General features: G+C 41.6%; 1 protein-coding gene across 5 annotated transcripts in view; it reads left to right on the top strand.

The window, feature by feature from the left end:
• Positions 1-26,541, top strand: part of megf11 (multiple EGF-like-domains 11) — a 126,243-nt gene that overhangs the window by 88,627 nt on the left and 11,075 nt on the right. For 4 of the 5 annotated variants that reach the window (XM_061821595.1, XM_061821594.1, XM_061821593.1 and 1 more), the window contains 5 exons: positions 2,971-3,091; positions 8,040-8,203; positions 8,301-8,403; positions 14,490-14,636; positions 18,972-19,106. In XM_061821595.1, the coding sequence (XP_061677579.1) occupies positions 2,971-3,091; positions 8,040-8,203; positions 8,301-8,403; positions 14,490-14,636; positions 18,972-19,106 (670 nt within the window). The remainder of the gene's footprint in view (positions 1-2,970; positions 3,092-8,039; positions 8,204-8,300; positions 8,404-14,489; positions 14,637-18,971; positions 19,107-26,541) is intronic. The other variant, XM_061821596.1, reaches the window with a different exon arrangement.

Raw genomic sequence — 26,541 nt, 5'->3', positions numbered from 1 at the left:
GTGGCATAATTACACAATATTCATTGTATAACACGCTGATCTGTACAGTCGACGGCTACAAATTCAGATTTTCGGGGGGAATCAATCTCCCATTATTTGTGGAAACCGCTGCCTATTTACTTGTTCTACCCCACCCCCACCCCCATTCCCTCACAATTATTTGAACTCAATTCCCTGCTTATTTCACATTCACAAATTTTTTTATGGCAAATATAACTACCAATTATTCACAGGCATACGTACCTGACCGGCCTGACCAAGTGTAGCCGAGATCACTGTACTGTATTTTTAGAATTGACCTTTTGAATGATAAGAAAAGCCAATAATTAGCCTACTTCAGTGACTTCTTTTCAAAATGGAATACAGTGCTGTTACCATATGTCTATACCACTAGTGACTACAATATATTTTTATATAGAAATATTAGAACTTTTACAACAAATATATACACCCTGCTATATTGCAAGTTCTCCCACTTAGATATCATGGAGGGATCTGAAATTTTTATCGTAGGTGCATGTCCACTGTGAGAGAGAGATCATCCAAAAAGAAAAAGCCAGAAATCACAATGTATTATTTTTTTTTTTTAACAAATTTGTGTGATACAGCCATAACTAAGTAGTTGAACACCTGTCTATCAGCGAGAATTCTGACCCTCAAAGACCTGTTAGTCAGTCTTTAAAAGTCCACCTCCACTCCATGTGTTATCCTGAATCAGATGCACCTGTGTGAGGTCATGAGCTGCACAAAGACACCTGTCCACCCCATACAATCAGTAAGACTCGAAGTTGGAACATGGCCAAGACCAAAGAGCTGTCCAAAGACACCAGAGACAAAATTGTACAACTCCGTATGACTGGAAAGGACTACGCAGAAATTGCCAAGCAGCTTGGTGAAAAAAGGTCCACGCAAATATAACTGTCAATTATTCACAGGGATACGTACCGGGCCTGACCAAGTGTAGCCGAGATCACTGTACTGTATTTTTAGAATTGACCTTTTGAATGATAAGAAAAGCCAATAATTAGCCTACTTCACTGACTTCTTTTCAAAATGGAATACAGTGCTGTTACCATATGTCTATACCACTAGTGAGTACAATATATTTTTATATAGAAATATTAGAACTTTTACAACCAATATATACACCCTGCTATATTGCAAGTTCACGCACTTAGAAATCATGGAGGGGTCTGAAATTGTTATCGTAGGTGCATTTCCACTGTGAGCGAGATCATCCAAAAAGAAAAAACTAGAAATCACAATGTATGATTTTTTTTTTTTAACAATTTATTTGTGTGATACAGCTAGAACTAAGTATTTGAACACGTCTATCAGCTAGAAGTCTGACCCTCAAAGACCTGTTAGTCTGTCTTTAAAAGTCCACCTCCACTCCATGTGTTATCCTGAATCAGATGCACCTGTGTGAGGTCGTGAGCTGCACAAAGACACCTGTCCACCCCATACAATCAGTAAGACTCAAACTTGGAACATGGCCAAGACCAAAGATCTGTCCAAAGACACCAGAGACAAAATTGTACAACCCCATACGACTGGAAAGGGCTACGGAGAAATTGCCAAGTAGCTTGGTGATAAAAGGTCCACTGTTGAAGCAATCATTAGAAAATGGAAGAAGCTAAACATGATGGTTAATGCAAGATATCACCTCGTGGGGTCTCAATGGTCCTTAGAAAGGTGAGGAATCAGCCCAGGACTACACGACAGGACTTGGTCAATGACCTGAAAAGAGCTGGGACCACCGTTTCCAAGGTGACCGTTGGTCATGCACTAAGACGTCATGGTTTGAAATCATGCATGGCACGCAAGGTTCCCCTGATTAAACCATCACATGTCAATGCCCGTCTTAAATTTGCCAATGACCATTTGGATGATACAGAGGAGTATGGGAGAATGTGGTCAGATGAGACCAAAATGCAAGTTTTTGGTCATAATTCCACTACACGTGTTTGGAGTAAGACGAATGATGAGTTCCATCCCAAGAACATCATCCCTACTGTGAAGCATGGGGGTGGTAGCATCATGCTTTGGGGGGATTTTTCTCCACATGGGACAGGACAACTGCACTGTATTAAGGAGAGGATGACTGCGGCCATGTATTGTGAGATTTTGGGGAACAACGTCTTTGCCCCGGTCAGAGCATTGAAGATGGGACGTGGCTGGGTCTTTCAGCATGACAACGACCCGATGCACACAGCCAGGAAAACCAAGGAGTGGCTCCGTAAGAAGCATATCAAGGTTCAGGCGTGGCCTAGCCAGTCTCCAGACCTAAACCCAATAGAAAATCTTTGGAGGAGGGAGCTGAAACTCCGTGTTTCTCAGTGACAGCCCAGAAACCTGTCTGATCTAGAGAAGATCTGTGTGGAGGAGTGGGCCAAAATCCCTCCTGCAGCGTGTGCAAATCTGGTGAACAACTACAGGAAACGTTTGACTTCTGTAATTGCAAACAAAGGCTACAGTACCAAATATTAACATTGGGTTTCTCTGGTGTTCAAATACTAATTTGCAGCTGTCTCACACAAAATAAATGGTTAAAAAAAATCATACATTGTGATTTCTGGATTTTTCTTTTTAGATTATCGCTCTCACAGTGGACATGCACCTACGGTGAAAATTTCAGACCCCTCCATAATTTCTATGTGGGAGAACTTACAATATATAGCAGGGTGTTCATATACTTGTTTTCTTCACTGTACGGTACATCTGACCACTGCAAAGCCTGAGAAACATTTTACTTTTTAAACTCTTTCTCATCCTGCTGGCAGCACATTCACTGTTCCTCGGGACAAGTACAACTGAACATGTTCATCAGAATAACAGTAATAGTTGTATAATAATAAAAGTGGGATTGGTCATAAAAAATGTTTTCAAGATTTATATCTAATATAGGTCGGGTAGAGACAAGGTTGTGCTGTGCTGATTTGTGTCCTCTTGACTTTATTTCCATCACAGGGTGAAGACTGTGCCACTGAGTGTCCTCTTGGTTTGTTTGGACCCAGCTGCATGTCCACCTGCTCCTGCCATAATCACGCTTCCTGCTCGCCTTTTGACGGGTCCTGTATGTGCAGGGAAGGTACAGTTCGAGTGGCTTTTTTTTTTTTTTTTTTTAACGTAACAATATCTTACCACTTCAAAATTTTTGAGGCTGCGTCTGATGGTTAGTGATCCTCTAATGAAGTACTGGTGAAGCTTCCTGCTGAAGTAGAGATCCAGCAATGCACTTATAGAGCACCACGCCGTAATGCGTTAACGATGGTGAACTCCCTGCCGAAAGTGATGAGCTGTTCTCAAAGGAATTGTAGTTTTCTTCGGGCAACCTTCATGGAGGTGATGAGGCTTCCGCAGCCTTTTCATGGGTGGCCTATCTGACATCTTATGTCTAATGAGGACTCCAAGGAATGTGGATGGATGTCTTTATCGTTCTCATCAGTGATGAAGGTTTGTGGTTCAGAGCCATGAGGTACTGAGCGCTAACTTCTGGTCCGGGATTCTGACCTGATTGGAGATCTGAGTCTTGTTATGGTGATGGCATCATGCAGTACTGGGTATTGTTTTACATACAGAAAAACCATTTGAAATGTAAGTCACTCATGAAGGATCTTGGTGTGTGGAAGACTGCGATGAGGGGATAGCAATGTGTCATTTCCTTTTTACTTTCCATTTGGAGTAGGGTTGGATGTGGGCGATGGGCCCGAGAATGGAGAGCACAGTGATGACGTGGTGAGAAGGGGACTGGGTTACAAAACAAACAATAAACAGCAGGCATCTTTGCTCTAAAAAGAGTACAAGTCTTTGAGTATTTTTAAATGCCCTACACATGGGGCACTGCACTACAAGTTCTTTTTTGTATTCTGTTGTTTCTTCCCTTTCCTAATCAAACAGCTGGCACTTGCAAAGGGTTCAAATGACAGCAAGCCACATTACACAATCCAAGCTTTTATTAACATCTTAAGGCGATAACAAGCCTCCTGGTCCGCTCGACAACGCTCAGGCAAGTTGGGGCAACATTGGTGCAACACATCCTGTCAAAAGTAAAAGCGAACTAGTATAAAAACACTTTCACCACTTTGTCTTTGGCCCATAGCGGCTTATTTAAGTCGCACTCAAATTTTGTTTTTGTCCTTGTTTATCAAGCGCAACTGCTAAATGAGCCACCATGTGGTCAGAGAAAGTGCAGTGAAACTGTTATACTGCTTCCTTTCATTTTAAAGGTCTAACTTTTAAATGGGTGGGTTATGCCAGGGTTGCCTGAGTGTTGCCACATGCACGCTGGGAGGTTGTTAGTAGACCTGTTAATCAAAGCTGCATTGGGGAATATGACTTGCTGTCTGTTCAACCCTTTTTCCACAATTTAGTACATTTGGCGCTTGCATTGATTTTGGGAAATGAATGACCGAGTCACATGATTTATATTCATTTGTATGGAAAAAAAATTCGATTAAAAATATGTGAAACAGAAAAGTGCAAAAACTAGGGAATAAGATGGTGTTTCAATCCTGTTTGGAAAGAAAATCAAATGAAGTAAAAAGGCAAGAACTGTTTTCTTGTGCAGGGTTGTCGTCGAGGTTTTGTATCACATTTGTTCCTTTGCATCATTATTCCTTACCTAGTTCACATCACACACTGTCTCCAACTGCTCCCCATTATTTCTCTTGCGTTATCTGACCAAAATAAAAATGTATGCAAATTACAGTGTCCTCGGGCGATTGGTTCTGCACCATCAGAATGCTTATTTTTAACGGGCCTAAAACCTAGTTGTCAGAATTAGTTCAACAGAAGGTGTACATTTTTCTGTCCCTACTGTGTTGTCATGTCCTCCATTGGGGAAACGACTCTACTCCAACGCAGTAATATGTACATTGTAGCTACAATATACTGTGGTTCGCAATAAATTTGGAGAATCTTTGGATGATTACTGGTAATCTAAATGACTTAGTTGGCATCATTTTCAGCAGTTAAAAAGTGGATGGTTAAAAGGTGAAACAATGTCACCATAGCAGTACTGGCAAAGCTACCTCCAGTTCTGCTTCCAGTTGTTTTAGTGCCACAGTCTCTAATCCGTACATCATGGCCGGCCTCACCACTTTTTTATGCTCTTTGCCCTTCATCCTAGCGGAGACTCACCTTCCGCCAACACCCCGCTTGGACCCGTTTCTTCACTTACTTACCACACTACCATTGCTCTGGATTGTTGACCCTAAATATTTGAAGTCGTCCACCCTCGCTATCTCTTCTCCCAGGAGCCTCACTCTTCCCCCCTCCACCCATCTCATTCACGGATATATATTCTATTTTACTTCGGCTAATCTTCATTCCTCTCCTTTCCGGTGCCTGCCTCCATCTTTCTAATTGTTCCTCCGCCTGCTCCCTGCTTTCACTGCAGATCACAATATCATCTGCGAACATCATGGTCAGAGGGGATTCCAGTCTAACCTCATCTATCAGCCTATCCATTACTACACCAAACAGGAAAGGGCTAAGAGCAGATCCCTGATGCAGTCCCACCTCCAACTTAAATTCTTCTGTCACACCTAAGGCACACCTCACCGCTGTTCTGCTGCCCTCATACATGTCCTGTACTATTCTAACATATTTCTCCGCCACCCCAGACCCACATATGCAGTACCACAGTTCCCCTCTTGGGACTCTTGTCATAGGCTTTCTCTAGGTCTACAAAGACACAATGTAGCTCCTTCCGACCATCTCTGTACTTTTCCATGAGTATCCTTAAGGCAAATAATGCATCTGTGTTACTCTTTCTAGGCATGGAACCATACTGTTGCTCACAGATACTTACTTCTGTCTTGAGTCTCGCCTCCACTGCTCTTTCCCACAACTTCATTGTGTGGGTCATCAACTGCACTGAAGAAACAACAGGAAGCAGAACTGGAGGTAGCGGAAATGAAGATGTTGAGGTTCTCGTTGGATAGGGTTTGAAATGAGCTCATTGGAGGGACAGCCAAAGTTCCATGTTTTGGAGACAAGGTGAGAGAGACCAGACTTGGATGGTTTGGACATGTTCAGAGGCGAGAGAGTGATTATGTTGGGAGAAGGCTGCTGAAGATGGAGCTGCCAGGCAAAAGAGCAAAAAGGAAGACTAAAGAAAACGCTGATGGATGTTGTGAGGGAGGACAGTGGGTGTTAGAGAGGAGGATGCACGATATAGACTTCGATGGAAAAAGATGACACGCTGTGGCGACCCCTAACGGTACAAGCCGAAAGGAAAAGAAGAAGAAGAATACGGTTTTAGAGGGATGGGTTTTTTTTTTTTTGAACTGATGTTTTCAACAAATATAAAGGATGGGAAGAATGTAGGCAGGATGGATTCCGAATACTTAATGTAGATTCTGCTGAGTCACTCTGCTGCTCAGTGTCAAGAATTGCAGTAATCCAGGTAATATTTGCATAAGGCCTTGTATTGATAAATTCAGGTTTTAAAAAGAAGGGAGAAGAGGGTTAAAAAGGAGTTATTAAACATTGTCACCAGGGTCCTGTCATCGTGGAAGTTTCATGATTAAAAAGGTGATGATAGCTCTTCTTGTAGTGATGCCTCTCCTTTCACTTTTTTTTTTTTACATTGTGTACTCAGATGTGAGCGCTCGCCACCATCCATCACCACACTGGCAAGAGCGGAGGGAATCAATGCCGGTTGTTAGACTTTGACACAGTCAGTGGGAAGAATGATTGAGTCAATAAGAGGCAACTTTCCTCACTGTTTAACCGGCTCAATTGGACTGTACAATCAATACTCTTCTCCATGTTATGGTTCGCATATCTGCCGCAGTCAATAACGTACAATGTTATGTATGCACAAGAGATGTATCCCTTTTGGGGGGAGCTGGCAGGTGCTTCAGACAGCTCTTCAAATTATCCATTTTGTCTCGCTGGATGGCTCCCACTGAACGGGGAGAACATCTGAGTGACTAAATCAGATTTCAGGCAGACGGAATTGTGTCGTGAAAGCAAGGCTTACAGCAAACCTAGCATTTGCTTGCCGCACAACTTTTTTTTTTTAATCTTTTTGTTTCCAGCAGCATTTTGTCGCCCTCATTATCCAGCAAACGAGGGCTTTGCTGCTTGCCAGTTTGGTCTACTCTTAAAAAATATATAAACTTGAGAAAAATGTTGATGCGGGTCGATATGGCTGAAAGGTGGAAATGATTGCATTCATTTTAAATTGATAGAACAGCTAATGCAAGATGTGGATGGTTACATTTTTTCATTTATTTATATATTGCCCCATGCCGGAATGTCGCATTTTAGTCCTACTGAATACACATTTATAGCTTCTCCCTACCTTGAAAAACACAAAACAGTGGTACCGTGACTAACGAATTTCGAGTTCTGAACTGTGGCCATAAGAGTAAGTTTGATACACCCCACTTGAGTTAGGTGAGAGTGTGTGGGTTGCGGGGGCAAGTGGTTATATGCCTGTCACATCTGTGCAAAGAGAGCCGATGCAACTTTCAGCCATTTACTGAACAGGATAAACTGTGAAACACACACAAACAGAATGAGAACACCCACAAGGAGCTGCTGTAGGCCACAACTCACACTGAGACACTCACATGCTTTTTTTGTGTGTTTTACCTTTTTCTTTCTTTTTATGTAAACTCGTATATCTGCATATAGGGTTAACTGAAGACTCTTAATTGTCAATAGGTTACAATGAGAGTGTGAATTGTTGTGACTCAATCCACTTTGCGCCCTTCAATTGGCAAGGAACCAGGTCTACGCCGCCTCTCCCCCAAAGTACGCTTGGATAGACTTCAGCTTACCTGTGACCTTAATAAGGACAAGCGCGATAGAAATAAATGGCCTCACGTTGGAATTAATAGCATCTCATTTGTATGAGTGCCTTCAGATAATATTACACACGGAGTAGCAATACCCTTTAAGCGCTACTTTGAACTACTCTATGTATAAAGTAGAGTTACTGAACTTGATTATCTCACACAAACACAAAAACCCAACGTTATCCATTACACCTTGTACTGTGTTTGTTTTGTTTTTTTTTCCAGGCTGGCAAGGTGTGGACTGCACCATCTTGTGCGCCAGTGGCCTTTGGGGTCTGGGCTGTAATCAGTCTTGCTTGTGTGCCAATGGTGCTGCTTGCGACCCGGTCGATGGCACCTGTACTTGTTCTCCTGGGTGGAGGGGAGAGCACTGCAATGAGCCCTGTCCTGTAAGTTTGAAACCAAACTAATGGGATATTGCAAATATTGTTGAACAAGGCTTAATAGTGACTTTTTTTATTTTATTTTATTTTTTAATTTTGTCAGGATGGCACTTTTGGGCTGGAGTGCAGAGAGCGTTGTGACTGCAGTCATGCGGACACCTGCGACCCAGTGAGCGGGTACTGCCGCTGCCATCCAGGCTGGACAGGTTGGTACTTATTCTTTTATCGTTTTTGTTTGTTTTGGGTTTTTTTGGGAAGGGGGGGGGGGTCGCGTCAGAGATTATGAATGTTAATTAATTTTCTACCATCAAAGCTAAAAGTCACAAGAAGCTAGACAGACATCAAAGAAGACAAATACAGTGGCCGGCTTGAGTTCTAAAGCATGTTTACACACTATGTCTAATCTGCGTTGTTAATTAAATGTCCAATTTGTTTTGCAACTCCGGCAGCCGATCGTGTATGAGAGATGTTGGGAGATAAGCCCTAAAGTAGCGCTCCAACTGGCAAACTAGCTGGTGTACAACAGTACCTGTGCTGTATTACATCCAAGCAACCTGGTGACACCAACTGATAAATATTTGAAGGTGGGATCAATTATCCTACCCCAAGTCTGCCAGATAATTTTGAATACAGCTTGTCATGTATTTATTTTTGCTCATCTAATCCCACTTATTAATATTTCTGCCTTTTTTTTCTCCACGAATATCTCATTTTAGAGTTGGATCAAAATATGGGTTTTTACAAAGATACTGAGGATATGTTTTGATGGAGTGGATATGGACATGTCCACTGTTCTAATAGAGTAATCTAGATGCAAAAAAAACTTTCAACAACTAAAAGTAACGCAGTAAACTCCTGTGAGATGAGTCGTTTTTTGCAAATGATAAAGATTACGTCTCTGAATATTGTTATAATGTCTAGCTAAATGTGTTGTGCCACTGTTTGTTAAAAAAGACATTGCTTAAACCACCAAATGCTATTAATTAGTCTGTCAATGGTGGTTTCCATTATCTGTTAGCATTAGGCTAGCTGAATTGAATGCAGCATTATGTGATTGTTTAAAATATAAAATGTTCTGCTTGTTTTCTTTTAGTTTGACTGTAAATGTCAACAGAAAGTGGCATAAAAGCATTGGTTACAGTCTGCCTAAGTGCCATATGCTTTTTAAAGCCCAAGTGTCATCCCTATAAACATTCTAAAATAGATATTGTAATGAAAAATACATATAACATTATTCAGTGTCTATACAAAAAAAATAAATATGAGTGGAGAGCCTGTCATCCATGCGTAAAGTTGCGGAAGTGTCATTCACCATTGATAACGCTGTGGCCCCTACTGTGGGAGACAAACACGCCCCATCAGACACGGAAACTCTTTTGGAAGAAGAGAACATCTCACAACTGAGTGAAGTGACCGGTCCAATACTACCCTATCGTTTCAAGCCATATTCAGATGATATGCGATCACAGCAAAACCGCCTCCCTGTTCGATCCACTTCCGCGGCGGAAATAAGCCACCGAGGCCCGGCGCCGCGACGAGCCACCCCGGCCGTAGTAGTGTCAACAAGGCCGTTGTCGACAAGGCCCGCGGTGATCCAAAAGGCCTGCGGAGGCCATCCTTCAGCAGCTCCTACACGGAAGCCTTCCGATGTGCACATCGACACATTTAGCACCCCTACTTATGGATTCCGCCCCCTCACCAACTATTTTTTTTTTTTTTAGTAGCTCTATACACACCTACCTGTCATTTGGAACACACGAAGCTCTCGTCCTTTTCACCTGTCCAATCCATTTTTCGCGACGAACCGGATCTTTTGAAAAAGTATGAAAAGCGAATCCGTCCTCCCGAGTATTCGAGCAATATCCAGCAATACAACAAGCCGGCATTTTAGCTAACAAGAAGGAACAACGAGCTACCGTCCAGCAGGTAAAACTAGTAGAAACATATGAGACCGCCTGAGTGCGCTACTGCCCTCTATGTCAATTCCTACTTCTTCTCAAAAACAAATCTCTCGAGAGGATTTTCATGGCGGGAGTTACAAAAAGGCATATACGTCAAAATCATGTTTTGTGGTGGGGAAAAAAAACGTCTGGGTTCATAACGGCTGTCGTTTATTCATTAATAACATATTAAGAATCATGCATTTTATGACAGTGGACCTTTAAATGAATTGAGTTCACTGCCAATATACAGCACTTGTTTCTAAAATTTTCGCTCACAAGTCACAGCAAACAATTGGCAGAATGGCGGCTCGTATCTTGATCAACAAGTAAGTTGGGTCACTCGTATATCAAGGCCACAGAATCTGGGATATATTATGTATTCCCATTAGAAAAGCCCAATGTTTGAATCAGGTCTCGCTAGATTTATGCAGGAGTGCATACACTTAATAATGATGCCGGTCTAATATTAATTATCACTTGTAAAATATTTCCCAAGTTTTGATTAGGAACAAGTGTCAAAAGTTTCAGCCTGATTGTTCCCAAAACTGAAAACATTGCATCAGAAAGTCAAATTTGAGATAGGGTACTGGGCGGTTGTACATGGGGGTCCTCCTGCATGGGTGGAGAGATGCACTCATGGAAGGAAAAGCTTCAACAGGAAGGTTTCAGTCCGTAAGCTATGCGTAGCCCTTCTCGGATTCGGCCTCCTGAGCTTGGAGCGTTTATTCTGGGAAACTGTGGCTGTTATTATCTGCAAGAATGGACCTCTCTGCTCTAAATCCTGCACCGGTCGGGACCATATGTCTGCCTTAATTGAGTCACGGGGGTGCAGGGCCAGGGGAGCATCGTGCTTGCCGAGCGGGTCGGACAAACATGTTCATGCACACTTGAAGCAAAAGATCCTTCATAATGGGCTCTCTGAGAGAAGACGCACAGAGAACGGAAAGTTCTGGTGACAGGAGTCAGTTTGAGATGAAGTGAGCTGTCTCAAACAATGTTTTTTAAATTGCTGGGATATCAATCGAGTGGCGAAATTAGAAGTCATTTTGAATGTATTGGCACACTTCCGTTTCTAGCAGTAATTATACAATAAAGGTATGCAGTAAGATTACCAAACTTTTACACTGTGCTTGATTCACAGATCTGTGGTATGGATACATTTTCACTTAATTTATTCCACGCAGTCGCCATGTAACCAGTCCGGAGTGTAGCGTGCCGATCATCATCAAGGCAGCTGAATAGTTGAAAAGGTGCTGAATTGAAAGCTCCCTGTAATGCCAAATATATTTTTATGTAGTGTAAATAATTAGTATTTTTTTAAATTGGAAATTAATGATACTGATATTTGATAGATTTAGAACCGTTTGTAAAATCAATTACTCATCAGCTATAAATGACCCAATAGCGTCCAACAACTCCCAAGTTCAACTTGCTGCCATCCTTTCTTTATGTATGCTCTCTTCCAAATTCAGATTTTGCGATCACCTGAGCCACTACCATCCTTTCCTTGCAAAAGGGACTCATATTCTGTGGTGACGAATCATTGTTTAATATTGAGGTACTAACATTTATAACCTGCATAGGCGCAAAGCAATAAAGCTGAATGCAAGTTAACCTACCGGATGAGATGTTGGCCGCTCTCGCTTTTCTTACTTCACAGTGGTTTATTAAAGCTTTATAAAATGGTAATAGCTGAGCAAATTTATTTAAATAGCGCATTTCATACACAAGATAATGTCCGTCAATCTCAGAGCCCTACTTGGTTTATATACCATGACCACTTCTTTCATGTATTCAGGATCTAAACCATTTAGCAATTTATAGACCAGTAGCAGAACTTTAAAATCTATTCTAAAAATGATTGGACGCCAATGAAAAGACTTTAGAATTGGAAGAATCTGCTCTGATCTCTTTGTTCAGGTCAGAACCTGAGCTGCACCATTCTGAATGAACTGTAGCTGTTTAATGCTGTTTTTTTTTTTTTGGGGGGGGGGGTACAGCCAAAAACCGTTACAATAGTCAAGTCTACTTGAGATAAAAGCATGTATGGGATTTTTCTCGTCTGCTTGACACATATAATCCATCACTCTAGATGGTTCTTCAGATGGTAGAAGGTTGTTTTAGTGATTGATAATCATATGAGTGTTGAAAGTCAGGTCTGAATCTTTTCAGTACACCAAGGTTTCAGACTTGACCTTTGGTTTTTAAAGAACATGAGTCCAGGTATTTACTAATAGCAACCCCCCCTTTTTTTTATTCCTGTTAGTAAATAAATCTTTATTATCAGTTTTGGTATTTATTTTAATTGTAGAAAATTTACTTCATTATTTATCTGGATTAGACAGTGACACAACACCTCAATTGAACTGTGATCTGGAGACACTGCTGGCTTCAAACTTTGTCATCTGAATAGCTATGACTGTCAATGTTAGTTTTGAAGAATTGCACACGAGGTTACCATTAACAAGGAATTGAGTACCATATGCTATGGCAAAGGTCCTCAACGACTGGTCCACAGGTCATTTGGTACCAGTCTGTGCCCATTCTATATATATATATATATATATATATATATATATAGACACACACATTTTTAGCTGCTTATCCTCACAAGGGTCGCGGGGTGTGCCGGAGCCTATCTCAGCTGTCAACAGGCAGGAGGCGGGGTACACCCTGAACTGGTTGCCAGCCAATCGCAGGGCAGATGGAGACAAACAGCCGCACTCAGTCACACCTAGGGGCAATTTAGAGTGTCCAATTGTGTTTTCGGGATCTGGGAGGAAACCGGAATGCCCGGAGAAAAGCCGCACGGGGAGAACATGCAAACTCCACACAGGCGGGTCCGGGATTGAACCTTCTAGAATCTAGAAGGTTCCCGGTTATTTTGAGTGCAAGCGGGCATTTTGCAAGCAGTCGCTGCAAGCACTTGCAGGTCCCATCACAGAACCTGGCTTATTTTTGGGTTTTGTTTTTGAAACAGTTTGTCTCCTGCATGTGCGTGCGTGTGTGTGTGTGTGTGTGTGTGTGTGTGTGTGTGTATGTGTATATATATATATGTATGTGTATGTGTGTATGTTTTTTTTGTTTGTTTTTCGAAGGTTAGGATTTGATTGGGACACACCATCAGCAACCCCCATCCTCCCGCACCCCCACACGTACAATTTTAATGGATTGCAAGTTATAAAGCAAAGATGTAAGGTTTGCTATTCCATTCTCACTGGGAACAAATTGAACGTTGAGACCTCCGGTTCCTTTTCAGGTCCTTTTGAAGACACATGAGCTCTGTCCCTTCTTCTTGTGGCTCACCAGGCATCAAAAGCATCTTTGTCACTGTTATACCAAGAAGCACGATGCTCTGTCCACATTCATTCACTCCCTGTAAAGGAATTCTGCTTTTCTCCTAGGTGAACAATAAATAAAGTTAACAGATGGATTCCTAACTAAATCATGCTCACTGTGCGTTCATCATGACCAATTTATCCTATCCGCTCTCCTCTTACACGTTCAACCCTTAATATACCAATTTTATTGTGTAAAATTAGTCCCCAGAGTTTGGTGCCGGTCTAATTCAAAGGTAATGCGGTTTTAATGGCCGCACTATTCTCAGATATGCTCACTCAAAGGAAATTTCAAATGAGGTATCGAGATAAAAGCAGGCGCTTGAAAGGTTGCGAAGTGTGTGACGTGTGCAAGTAACATTATCATATATGACTTAAGAACCTGCATGGGTACGCAGTACATGCGACTTTGGCCCTTAGTTTTCAAAGGCGACGGCGCGCTAGAGAGAGAGAGAGAGAGAGAGAGAGAGAGAGAGAGAGAGAGAGAGAAGGCGCCGCTCCGATGGATGTGCTAATAGATCTGCGTGCACAGCGAGAGTCCCCATATGGATGCAGCGTTTTTTCGTTTGCCGCTCGGAGCTAATCCCGACGTACAGTGACACTTCCTACACTGTGCTCATGTAGCCAGAGTATTTCTTTCTTTCTGTACTGTACTCTAAAGCGGCTCTGCTGAAAGAGAATGGCAGACAAGCTGGTGCTCTCGGGAGAGGTACCCCTACTAATCAGTGCAACACACTGGCGTGGAGCCCTTGTCAGATTTAAAAATAAATAAAAATCAAAGTACATTCAGGAAGAAAAAGGGAGGGGGCTCTGAAAAGATTGGCTTGAGTTTAAAAAGAAAAAATACCCTCTTCTTTTGCTGTCGAATCGAGAATCCATGCTGAGTAAACAACCCTCAGCAGATCTGCTGTGATATGACATTGGGAAATCGGCGCTCGTGCGGTGTTACTGCAGGATTCTTGGCCTTCTTTGCACGCTTTCATTCTCTATTTCATTGTCATGTGACTGCAGGAATCCATTGTGATAACGTGTGCCCACAAGGCTACTGGGGCAACAACTGTTCACTCAGCTGCCCGTGTCAGAACGGAGGCTCCTGCTCTCCTGAGGATGGAACATGTGTGTGCGCACCTGGATTCAGAGGGACTTCCTGCAAAAGGAGTAAGTTGCACGAAATCTGTGGGCCCTTGAGCCAAAGCAATAAAGTGGTATGCTTTGACATCCATGTAGCTCAGGGGTAGTTTATTGGGTTTGAGACAGGTCTTAGTGCCCCCCCTTTTTTTTTTGTTTCTTTTTAAACTGGGCACTCTGAAACAAATGTTGTCATTTACCTATCTAGATCAGTTTCCTGTTGGTCAAGTCTGAGAGTTTACCAATATCAGGCCTGGTTTTTCCACCTCAAAGAGTAAGAACTTATCGTTAGACAAACGCAGCCAATTGTCTGGGCCCTCCAGATTTCCAAGGGCCATCACATGTTTGATGAAAACCACTTACTAAAGTTTTCATTGAGTGTACGTAATTATGATTCCATTCTCAATTCCTGCAAATAAAAACACATTTAAAGGCTTAATTAATCTTTTATGGCCGTTTGAGTTCTCTCCTCTATACTTTTCATACAAAGATGTGATTATTATCATCGGTGAAATGGTAAACTATTAAATGCTGAACAATGTTACCAATTACAATGAAAACTGATTGACTTGCTAGATTTATTTATTATTTAAGAAAATGGGATGATTTTTTTTTTAAATTCACATTTTAGTTGATGATAGACATTAATATTCAAAAGCTTGAGTGACTTATTATTTACTGGACGGGGAGAAGGGGACCAAAAACAGTTATATAACTAGTAACTTAAGGATACATGTAATAGATGTCAAAAGAATCCTTATGGAACTTTAAAAAAAAAAAAAAAACGGGTTGTCAGTGCAGTACATCAATGTATAGGCCCCCACTGGGTTTTCCTTGGGACCCCAAATTGGAAAGGCACACCTACACACATACATAACATGAAATCATGACCATGACTACGTGCCTTGATAACAAATTCAACAAAGAAAATTTTCAGCACTTCTTCATGGCGAAATTGCAACATCCAGTTGGAAATGACTTTTTACTATTATTATTATTACTTGTCCCACTTCCGTGGAGCCCTGGGTCAATTGACCCCTCTGTACAGGGCACTTAACCACGCCTCCTGAAGTGACGTCACGCCACATGCGCTGACGTAAGACAAACAATTAGTAAAAATGGCAAATACAATACAATACAATACATTCTTAACTGAGAGAGACGCCATGCTTCTGATTTCATTCAATCATTCACACGTAGCAATGTTATGCTAGCGAAGAACGTCTCATTCATTTATACGAGACGTGTATTAAAAATCAAATATAGGGCATATCTTCGTGCAAACACAGTCTGGTTAACTTTCGGCCGCGAGCCAGCAAGAAATCAATACGTTTGTGCAGTCCGATCATCGCTAAATATCGCTCAACAAAGAATAAGTGTGTCAATCGTTCACACGCAGCGGTGTTATGCTAGCGGAGAACGTCTCATTCATTTATACGAGACGTGTATTGAAAATCAAATATAAGGCATACCTTCGTGCAAACATGTGTGTTCCAGTTGATATTAGATGGATTTAGTTGATGATGCGGTCTTCCACAAAGTTTGATCCATCGAAGGCATTTTTCGTACTGGGGTACGAATCGAACTCCACCAACTAGCCTTTCAGGATACCTGTCGTCACTATTACAAAGTCCGTGACTACACCTCTTAACCATAGTTTTTGTTAAATAACCCAAATACGCGATAAAACGCTAACAAAACCTATACTGGACCATGCAATGTTGTCTGAGAAAATGGCGGGAGCAAAAAAGGGCGTTGTTTATGCAGATCTCTGGCCTCTGATTGGTCAGTGACGTGGATTGCGCAATATCCACGGAGGGGTCAATTGCCACTCACTGACTGCATGAATGTGAGAGTGAATGTTTGGCCTGAAACAAATATGAGTCGTGAACAGGATAGACTGAAAATCTTCTCTTCACCAATCCTTATATTTTGTTTTAACCAACACTAGTGAACTATACGGCTCTACTGTTAATGCCATAGCAACAGTGGATAAAAATGCCTACTGTACTGAACTAAAGAACTATAAACTAGGAACCCCAGCCCTAAGAACTGAAGGGCAGATAAGATAACCATTGTGTCGCCTAGATTAATATACATATTTCATGCATACAATTGACTTAGTAAACTGCGCTAATACTTGTTCCACAAGAAGAATTTATGTCTCTAGTTTTGTCTACAGGTGTTGCTGCACCATTTCTGTAAAATATCTGTTCTTTAACGTTACAACACAGTCACATAGACTCTGTATGTTAGCCTGTCTACGGCATTTCCCCTTACAGGTTAGCATTAAGCTCCTTGAAAGACTTTTTTGGGGGGTTGCTTTTGCGTGTTTTTTTTTGTCCTGTTTGGCTGTTACATCAAGCAATATGGAGGCTCTGTATCCCTTTTTTGCCGGAACCGTTTTACTGTGTTAAAGTGGACTTTTCAAGCTATCGCTGTGGTTTATTCTTACTGTAATATATAATCAGAGACAATCAGTTGAACAGAACAAAGTTTCGAGTGGGGAAAGAGAAAAGGTAAACTCTAAACTCTAAACAAGATGAGAGAATCAAATCCTTACACATCAAGAACGATGACATGAGATAGGAGTGTCTTATGGGGCAGTAGTGCTCCGCCCTGTGAGGGAAGGACAGGACAAGATAAGATTGGAAAAGCTTGCAGGACAAGGGTCGTGAACCTGGCTGTGCAACTGATGTGTGGTGTGAGTGGCTACCGTGATTTCTAAACATCTATAGGACCAGAGTGTGAGGGAAGGGAAGCCCAAGCTATTCACAGAAGTGTCCTGTAATTGCAAAGCCTGCACCGTGTTGGCTAAGGACTCAACCTAATCAATTAAGTGCCAGGATCGGACCACGGGCGGTCCACCGAGGAACAACGACAACTGGTCAGCCAGAGGACGCCGCAGGGACCCATTGCCACTCCCAGCAAACCGAAGACCAAAGAAAAGGTTGATGGATGTTGTGAGGGAGGACATGAGGACAGTGGAAGATGCCCGAGATAGGCTTAGATAGAAAAAGATGACACACTGTGGCGACCCCTAACGGGACAAGCCGAAAGGAAAAGTTGTGTACTGCTTTCTTTTCTTTTTTTTTTTTTCTTTTTTTTTGTTTCACAGTAAACTTAAACTGGGAGTGGCATTCAACTGTTTGAAGCCTCCTTTTTGAAGATTTAGTCTCTCTGCCTAACTGCTGCTTGATGTTAATTAAGTTTGCAGTTTGGCTCACTGCCCCCATGCATCTCTTCTATCTCAAAAGTTCACTCGCAAGTTGAAGCAAAAAAATGATAATACTGTACGAACGACTGCTTTGAAACTTCGGATCATTTGTATCTCAAAGCACCAATGTATTTTTGTTGTTAATCTAAAATACATCTTGAAAAGAAACGGGGAAATAATGTTCAATCTCTCACACGGCCTCACTTTTAATGTAACATAAATGTTGGTGAGCCGTTTATGAGCTCGGAAAAACAGTTGCCGCCCTTCAGGCGTCCATCATTCAATCAGAGCGTGACCTGCCGCCACCGCCAGCCACCCGTGACGACCCCTCCGACCCCTCTCACCTGCCTCCCACGGCCAGCTCACAGTGTGAGGCGCACAGGCCGAGCACAGCACTCATCGCACCGCAAGCCCTCGCCTCTGTTTTGTGTCTGAAGCCGCTTCTCAAGTGATGAGCGCACTGATTGGAAGTGAAATTGCACTTACCAGTTTGTAAACATCATTTGGCGCCGAGTGTTCGAGGCAGGTCCAAACAAGCTGTATCTAATACGTTTGTGTGAAGGGAAGACGAATAACATGCTACTCTGGTGATACATTATATCTCTGCTGCTAAATTCAGATCAAGACAGCCCTCGGAGCGATGATCAATATTTCCTCCAAAAGTCATTTCAGAACGAGCTGATTACATCTTGAGCACAGGAAGAATAGAACCACTGTTGTTTGAAATAAGTTGCTGTTCCTCCTCGATGTAAGGTTTTCGTGTAACTTTTTGGCTCTTTGCATATAGTTTTCATTTGATCATCTGTGGACATCCATATTGTGTCATCTTTTGGAGACCTCAAAGGTTCCTAATCTTTCAATATAATCTTTGACTTGTACAGATAAGGCTTCTGTAAGACATAGCAAACATTAAACAGATGTTCTCAACTCTCTTGTTACAGTGCATTCTGTGCTTGGGAATTATTGCATTGAAGACTCGCTTTCAGATGTTTTTCTTCCTTTTCTCTCGCTCTCTCTTATCTTTAATATTTCCAGCTCTGATTTATCTGCACTACTTTGATCATTCTTGATGTGATGTTTTGCAACATAACAAATGATGTCTTTTTTTCTGTCCACGGCTAATTTCCTATCCTGCTTTATCAACGCAGCATGCTCTGCGGGCTTCTACGGGCACCGCTGCAGCCAATCATGCCCTCGGTGTGTGCACAGCACGGGGCCGTGCCATCACGTAAATGGGCGCTGCGAGTGTCTGTCTGGCTACTCGGGCCCTTTATGCAGCCAAGGCAAGTGTCCCTCCCTTTGCTTCCCCCTTTCACATTTTGACATTACTGCCACATCTATTCACTCTTGACTGCTTTTCCATTTATCACTCAAAACGTCTTTGCAATTTGTCTGGACGGAGAATGCAAAATGAGTCTAAAGGGGAAATCCAATACTTTGCATGAACAGTGTATCCAATAGGTCATGTAATATGTACCTTATTTTGATAATATGTTGTTAGATCCTCTCATTTATTAGTGTTTTGAGAAGATTTTTATCGACAATTACGAATTTTCTAGGGTGCTGCCATTTTCGCGAATCACATGACCGACGTGCGCAGATGTGGCGTGTCCCGTGCCGCAACAAAGGCTCAATTACATGGGACACCATTTATGCCCAGCGCTGATTTCTTGGATTTACCCTCATCTGATGAAGAAATAGCCATATCGGTTGATGGGGAAGACGAAGGAATTACTTCCATACAGATTTGAACCAGTGGCTATAAATGTTGACTATTCGGATGGTTCTTTGGGCGGAATGACGCGGAGTCTGACTAACCGGAGGCCTACGCACAGGACATAAGTGCGTGAACAAAGGCCCCCGGAGCTCCGGGCCAGCAGCCACAGATCGTTCTCCGAGTGACGCGGAGTCTGACGAGCGAGCTCCGGTGGCGGGCCGCGAGCAGAGTTTCCGGGCGGCGGAGGCCGTTAGCCCCACATGCCGAAGCTAAGCTAAAGGCCTTTGCAACCACCGAAGCCAGGCTAAAGGCCTCCGCGACCGCCGTAGCTCGACTAATGCCCTCGCTGGACGTCGAAGCTCAGCTCACGGCCTGCCTTCAGCGGCGGCAGAGGCCTTTAGCCGAGCTTCGGTGGCGGCGGAGGCCTTTATCTTAGCTGCGGCGTCCGGGGCTAACGGGCTCCGCCGCCTGGTAGCTCAGCTCGCGGCTTGCCACCGGAGCTTGCGCATCAGACTCCGCATCATTCTTGTGCAAAGAACTATCCGAATATTTAACATTTACAGCCACAGGTTAAAATCTGTATGGAAGTATTCCTCCGTCTTCCCGATCAACCGATACGGCTATTTCTTCATCATATAAATAAGAGAAATCAGTTCTGGGCATAAATGGTGTCCCACGTAATCGAGCCTTTGTTGCAGCACGGTACACGTCACATCCGCGCACGGAGGTCATGTGGCTCGCGAAAATGGCAGCGCCCCTGAAAATTCGTAACTGTCGATAAAAATCTTCTCAAAACACTATTAAATGAGAGAGGATTTAACATCACATTGTCAAAATAGGGTACATATTACATGACCTATTGGATACACTGTTCTTGCAAAGCACAGAATTTCCCCTCTAAAAAGTAATCATCTGGCGAGATAGACAAGCGTTAGCAACAAGACATTTGGAATACTTTCACACACCACTGCAAAGACTTAAAAATAAAACATAGCTGCAATGTCGAAAGTCCAAAACTAGTACAATTTGGTGAAAGGAACTTGGAAAACTAAAGGAGTCGTTTCACAAGCGTGTTTTGCTTTTTATTCTATTTTTTCTCAGTCGCTTGACTGTCACGCTGGCAGCGTGTGCAGAATTCCCACTCGGTGGTGGTGGAAATGTGAGTGTGAATAGCGGGGGAGTCGGGGGTTGAGTCAAGGCATTTGACTCGAGTCGCTGCTTCTAAATAAATAAACAGACCCGGATGGCAACATTTTCATGTTTTGTATTACTCCCTCAATTATCTTTCATGCTCCATTAGCCCTTTAGTTAAACATCTAATTATTTTTGACCATTTGAAAACAGTCTTTGCTTTTGTTTATTGGTGTTCTCTTAAAGTGCATGGAGTGTATAATTTCTAACGCAAATTGTTATTTAGATGAAAGTATATGTTCAACTGTTGCATATCCTGTTCAATGTTTTTCCCCAAAAATGTGTTTATGAATTAAAGTCTGCGAACTTTGACTTAGTTTCTCTTGCCTGCAAAACGACTCATTTGGACTGAGGTCACGAAATCTCGGATGGGTTGTTTTGGAACGACGATAAGATGGGAGTCTTTTGTATTCACGCCAAAGGGGAAAAACCCATTCGTTTCGAGAATTCTTCAGTGATTGTAAGCTAAAACCAATCCGTAAAAATGATATATTATTAGTTTTATTTAATTATGATTAAAACTGTGGCAAACAAATATGAGCATTCAACTGAGATGACACGCTGTGGCGATCCCTAACGGGACAAGACGAAAGAAAGCCGCGTTATATTATTATATTGTTACTTATTTGTGAAAATATACCAACTTGGACTACGTTATCAGCTTCAGTGTGTTTTGGTGCAATAATAAGCATTTTGCATGCAAAGTAGTTGCCGCGGTTGTCTTATACCAAATCACTAAATACACAGCGTTTGCATAATTTCAAAACAAGACCAAAAATTTCGTATATACATTCAGAATATCGAAGCCTTTACTATTTATTAGTTTATGACTGACGAAACCAAACAAGAACTTCACAAACTCTTACCAGTTTATATTTCCAACACGAGGCACACGTGTGTGCTTACTGGCTCAAATTGATAACCTTTAAGGTCTTCATAAAGCTCGTATTCATTCTTCACAGTCTTCGTGGGACCCTTCTGAATAATGTTCATCGCTCGAATTATCGGAAAATTCATCGGCATTCTTATAGCGTATTCCGACGGGATCCATGTTGTTGACACAACGTTCTACATCATGCCCCAGATCGGCTTTCTCAAAGGTAGATACAGCAATGTGCGATCATTTGTTGCAAAACGAAAAATAAAAATGTTTCCTTCATAATGGATTTAAGATTTGTATTCGGCATAAAAACTGTATAATATGAGCAAAAAGGTGGATTGCGGTCCTTCCATTCTCTTTAGGAACTGTGTTGAGTTCAGTTGAGTTTGGAAAAGAACTTTTCAAATATCCAATAGATTCAGGTAATCATAAACTCAGTTGTTGATCATATAACTTTTATGAGCTGTGAATACCCTTTTCTATGTTATGAAGAACGGATGAAAAAAAAAATGTTCACTCCAATTTATGTTGCAACTCAAGCAAGATTTTATGACTTACAACTTTTTTAAAAACTCAACTTCCTTGAAATTTAGTGGTGACTTGACAAGCTCAACTTCTCTTTATTTATTTATTTTGTTCCCCCCCTGCAGTGATTTGGGACTTGCTCCATACTTGAAGTTTATGACTTGAAACGAGCTTGTGACTTGCACATACAGTGTGAAGAAGTACTGGTACCCTTCTCAAAAATTTTATTTTTTGCCCGTTTTCCCCACTTTAATGTTTAATTTAAATAAAGGTTTAGAGTGCGCTAGTCAAAGTTCAGACTTGAATCTAATTGAAATGAGATGGCATTACCTTCAAAATTCCGTGAGCTTTTTCCATACAGGGCCAGATCACTGAATAGTTTTTTTTTTTCAAGTAAATTAAATGACCATTTACAGTAGGAACAGGATTTTCATTTATAGACTATGCAAAAATATAATAATTTTAGAAGGGGGGGCAATACTTTTTCATGACTGGGGAACAGCTTTCTCCTGGAAATGTGACCTCATGGCTGTTTGGCCTCTGCCTTTCATCAAGATGGGGTTAAACTGTATAAATAGGGACATTTTTTTATGTTTTATTTTACAGTGGTTAATTTCTTTTTCCTTATATGATGGTAAAGGTCTTGTAATGGAGCCAGGCTTGAATTAATTCATTTTCTTCCCATTGTTGGTATGGGAACAGGTTGGAAATTAAGCAATTTCCACCCTACGACCCTATATGAACCGTGCATTTAGTGCAGGGTCTTCAGTGGAGATGCACCTGATTTAATTCTCCTTTTTTAATAGCAACCTCACATTACAATTATTAAAAAAAAACAAATGCTCTGAAAGATCCAACAACCCGCAACACAGACAACGCATAGCCATGAGTTTGCCACAATCATCATCTGGAACAGTTCAGAGTTTTGCTCTGGTCAGCTCATCAGAGGATAGAAAAATGCTGATGTCATTGAAATCCAGCTGTCGGGCCTTGTGAGGATAAATTTGAAGGATAATTGCTTAAGGAAACAATCCCAGTTGGTCCGCCGTGTGTGGTTCTGATTCCGACGGTCATGATTAGATTTCATTGACATGGAAGCACACAAAAATCTAACAGCCAGGTACAAATACGACTGAAAGCTTTGCAGCCATGAAATGCTATGAAATACAGAAAATTGACTTTTGGGAAGGTCTGTTGGAAATAAATTCATAAAATTTCACAGAATAATTAAGAAATTTCAAGTTGCAAATGTAGGGGCTTCTGGAATTGTTTGTACCAGCAAAGATGTCCTTACTGGTTCACCACTGATTATGAATACTGTATATAACCTTTTTTAAACCATTTTAAAGATCCAATCAATGACTCCTTGATGTCTGGATACCAGCAAATTCAGATCTTTATTTTTTATTTTTTTGGTTCATTTGATTTCACCTTTGTTGCTATCTTTTAATTCCATAGTGGAAATGCTAACAAATAAAATCAATGGTCAAAATACTTGTGGACCTGACTGTATAGACCTCGTGCACCTACGTCATAAAATCACGTGACTTTTGTTTACCTCGCCGTATTGCCGGTCAAGCTAAGCATTGCTCAATGCTAAGTCGGTTGGAGACGACACGGAATTATGTCTTGTAGCACGACGGCCAGAGTCTTGTCCGATACCGTCAGACATTTAGATGAAAATAAACAAATACCTTGTTGCTGGATCTGTTCTCATCAGGTATAAATCCCCACATAGTGACAGTTTTGACAGCTTGTGAGCGCGAAAGTGTGTTCGGCGACACCTTAACCTTTGCCGGAATCCATCGATCTTTTCAGCTAGTATTCAATACAAATACCAATATTTCAATAAATAACCACTGGTTTTACTGAAACTCACATTCATTAACTATGATTGGGGAAAAAAAAAGACGACAGTTGACGGCTCGTGAACGTAGTAGTGTTCGGCAACACGTTGACTTTTGCCGGAATCCATCGATCTTTTCCGCTAGTATTCAATACAAATGGCAATATTTAAATAAATGACCCCTGTTTTTACACAAACTGTCATTCATTAACTATGATTGGGGGAGAAAAAAAACAGGACGGAGTCGTCTCAATGGAACGTACATGGAAGTGATTGCGGCCACACATTAACCTCTCTGCTGCGACATTTTCTTTTTTTTTAAATATGCATTGTTCTCAAATGAGCCAATTTGGCATTGTCATAAATACTTTTTGGGAATGTGAGATTAAGAATAATTCCTACCTGAAATGAAGCGATCGCTACACAGGGGTGTGTGTGTGTTTTGGTTGGGCATCATCCATCATGTTTAATTGCCGAAATCCATCGATATTTTCTGGTCTTTTCAGCTGGTACTCCATAGAATTATATAATTTCATATCTGTCTCATCTGTTGTGACAACCAACAGCAGAACAGGTCTCAGGTATTGTAAATATCCTCCTCCGGTTGAATGTCTCCCACAATGTCGAGCAGCTCTGTTTGACCGGCAATATGGTGCCGTGAAAATAGTGACATCACGTGCAAAAGGTCTATTCATGACATGATTTAGAAACCTTTGATGAAGTGCAGTAAAGTTGGCAGTTTTTTTAAAAAAAAAAAGAAAAATTAATTCTCTTTCATGACTTTGAGGAATGTTTTATCCGACACAAGTTTTAACATGAAGAGGAAAAGGGTGGGGAAGTCGTAATTTCTCTGGTCCGTGACGAAACGGCGAGCATTTGGGTAAAGGGGACGACGACAAGCCGGTACCCCCCACCCTCCTTGAAAAGCGCTTGTTTGCAGCCTCAGTCGTCCTTCGTCCTTCCAGGCGCAGCCTAATGAAGCTCTCCTGTTGTGATGAGGCTCCAATCCCCACAAGCAGCCATACAGAGGCGCTAACCTTGTGGCATTAATGACAGCCTGCTTGAAGGAGCATGAAAGAGTGGAAAGGCTGTTCAAATGAAATCATTAAAATCAGTCCTGATAAAGTACAGCAGCTACCTTATGTGAGGTTGCTGAGTTATTCTCTTTATGGCGGCGCTTAGATGTGCGGCGTGTCCTTTTTGCCGCAGCGCTCTCGTCCTGATGGTGGGGAGCATCTGGGCCTAATTTGTCCCGCTGCCCAACAATAAAGTACAATGGAGGTTTTCATTGCAAGTGATATCTTTTATTGAAGAGAGCCAGGGAACGCTGAAATATTAATTTCATGAAAAATGTATCCAGTGGTCTGTGTACATGGTCTATTTTAATACTGTGGCACATCAGTCATTCCGCTGGGCTGGGTGAAAATGGGGCAATTGTGCCACGGGAGGCGCTGATTGACTTTTTTTTTTTTTTTTTGTCTAAGTACATTGCTTTGTCCACTCCAATACACGGTGCCGTCCATTTCATTAATCCATGTCATACTGCATTTTGGCCATTGCTTATTTCCAATGAGTTGCTCCCAGTATCAAATGCATTTTATTACTTTTAGCATTTACTTGTTCCATTTGTCTTTTCCTTTTCATTTTTTTTTTAATTTGAGAACTATTCTTCTTTTGGGGTCATTCATATTTTGGTGATTTTTCATCTTCTGACTTGTAAGTCCAGTTTATACTATAGTTTCTTGTCATATTTGCAGTATGGTATTTGTATTTGTATTTGGTATTTTGTTATAAAGTGGTGCCCTAAAATGCATGTTAATTTCATTCCTTGACCATGGTCATAATCCAACATTTGGATCGCAAATCATTTTTCCCTGTTGAAATTAATGGAAACGCCATCAGCCCATTGCAGCCTCCCCCAGAAAACAAATATTTAATGTTTTTTAATGAGTAAATAGCATGCTTTGCTTTTTGAAAACATTGTAATGACTTGAAAATAGACAGTTTTTGTCACACTTTCTCCTTAATTTCTGTGCACATTGTGCTGCTCATTCTAGTGTATGCACCATGGCCACGTGGGTGCAGTTTAAAATGTACACACATATACTGTACATGGAGAAAGTCTCATCTGAACAACCATAATATTTGTTTCTTTGCATAAGATAAAGTGCCTGTGAGCATTCTTATTGTCTGTCTACATGTATTGCTGCACTGTTTTTGTTCAAATATTCATTGTACATTCACTGCCAATGATGGCCATATGCATCAAATATACATTTTATCTGTAAGCACTGGCAATGCCTTCATGGTATTCAACTGTTGTAACCCCCCAGATAGATAGATAGATAGATACTCAGAATCTTGAAAAACCCGTAAGTCCGTTCATTTCCCACTCGGCATATTTCTTTACTGTGTCGTCGTACTTCTGTCACAGCATCATATGCAGATGTCATCCAACATGTTCCTATGCTTGGGTCACGGCTGTGCTGCTAGAGCCTATCCCAACTGACTTCGGGCAAGAAGCGGGATACGCCCAAAATTGGCTGCCAGCCACTCGCA

The sequence above is a fragment of the Syngnathoides biaculeatus genome, chromosome 6 (genome assembly GCF_019802595.1).
Source record: "Syngnathoides biaculeatus isolate LvHL_M chromosome 6, ASM1980259v1, whole genome shotgun sequence".
Classification (NCBI taxonomy): Eukaryota; Metazoa; Chordata; class Actinopteri; order Syngnathiformes; family Syngnathidae; genus Syngnathoides; species Syngnathoides biaculeatus.
The sequence above is the reverse complement of the archived record's forward strand: the minus strand, read 5'-3'. Positions and strand labels throughout refer to the sequence as shown.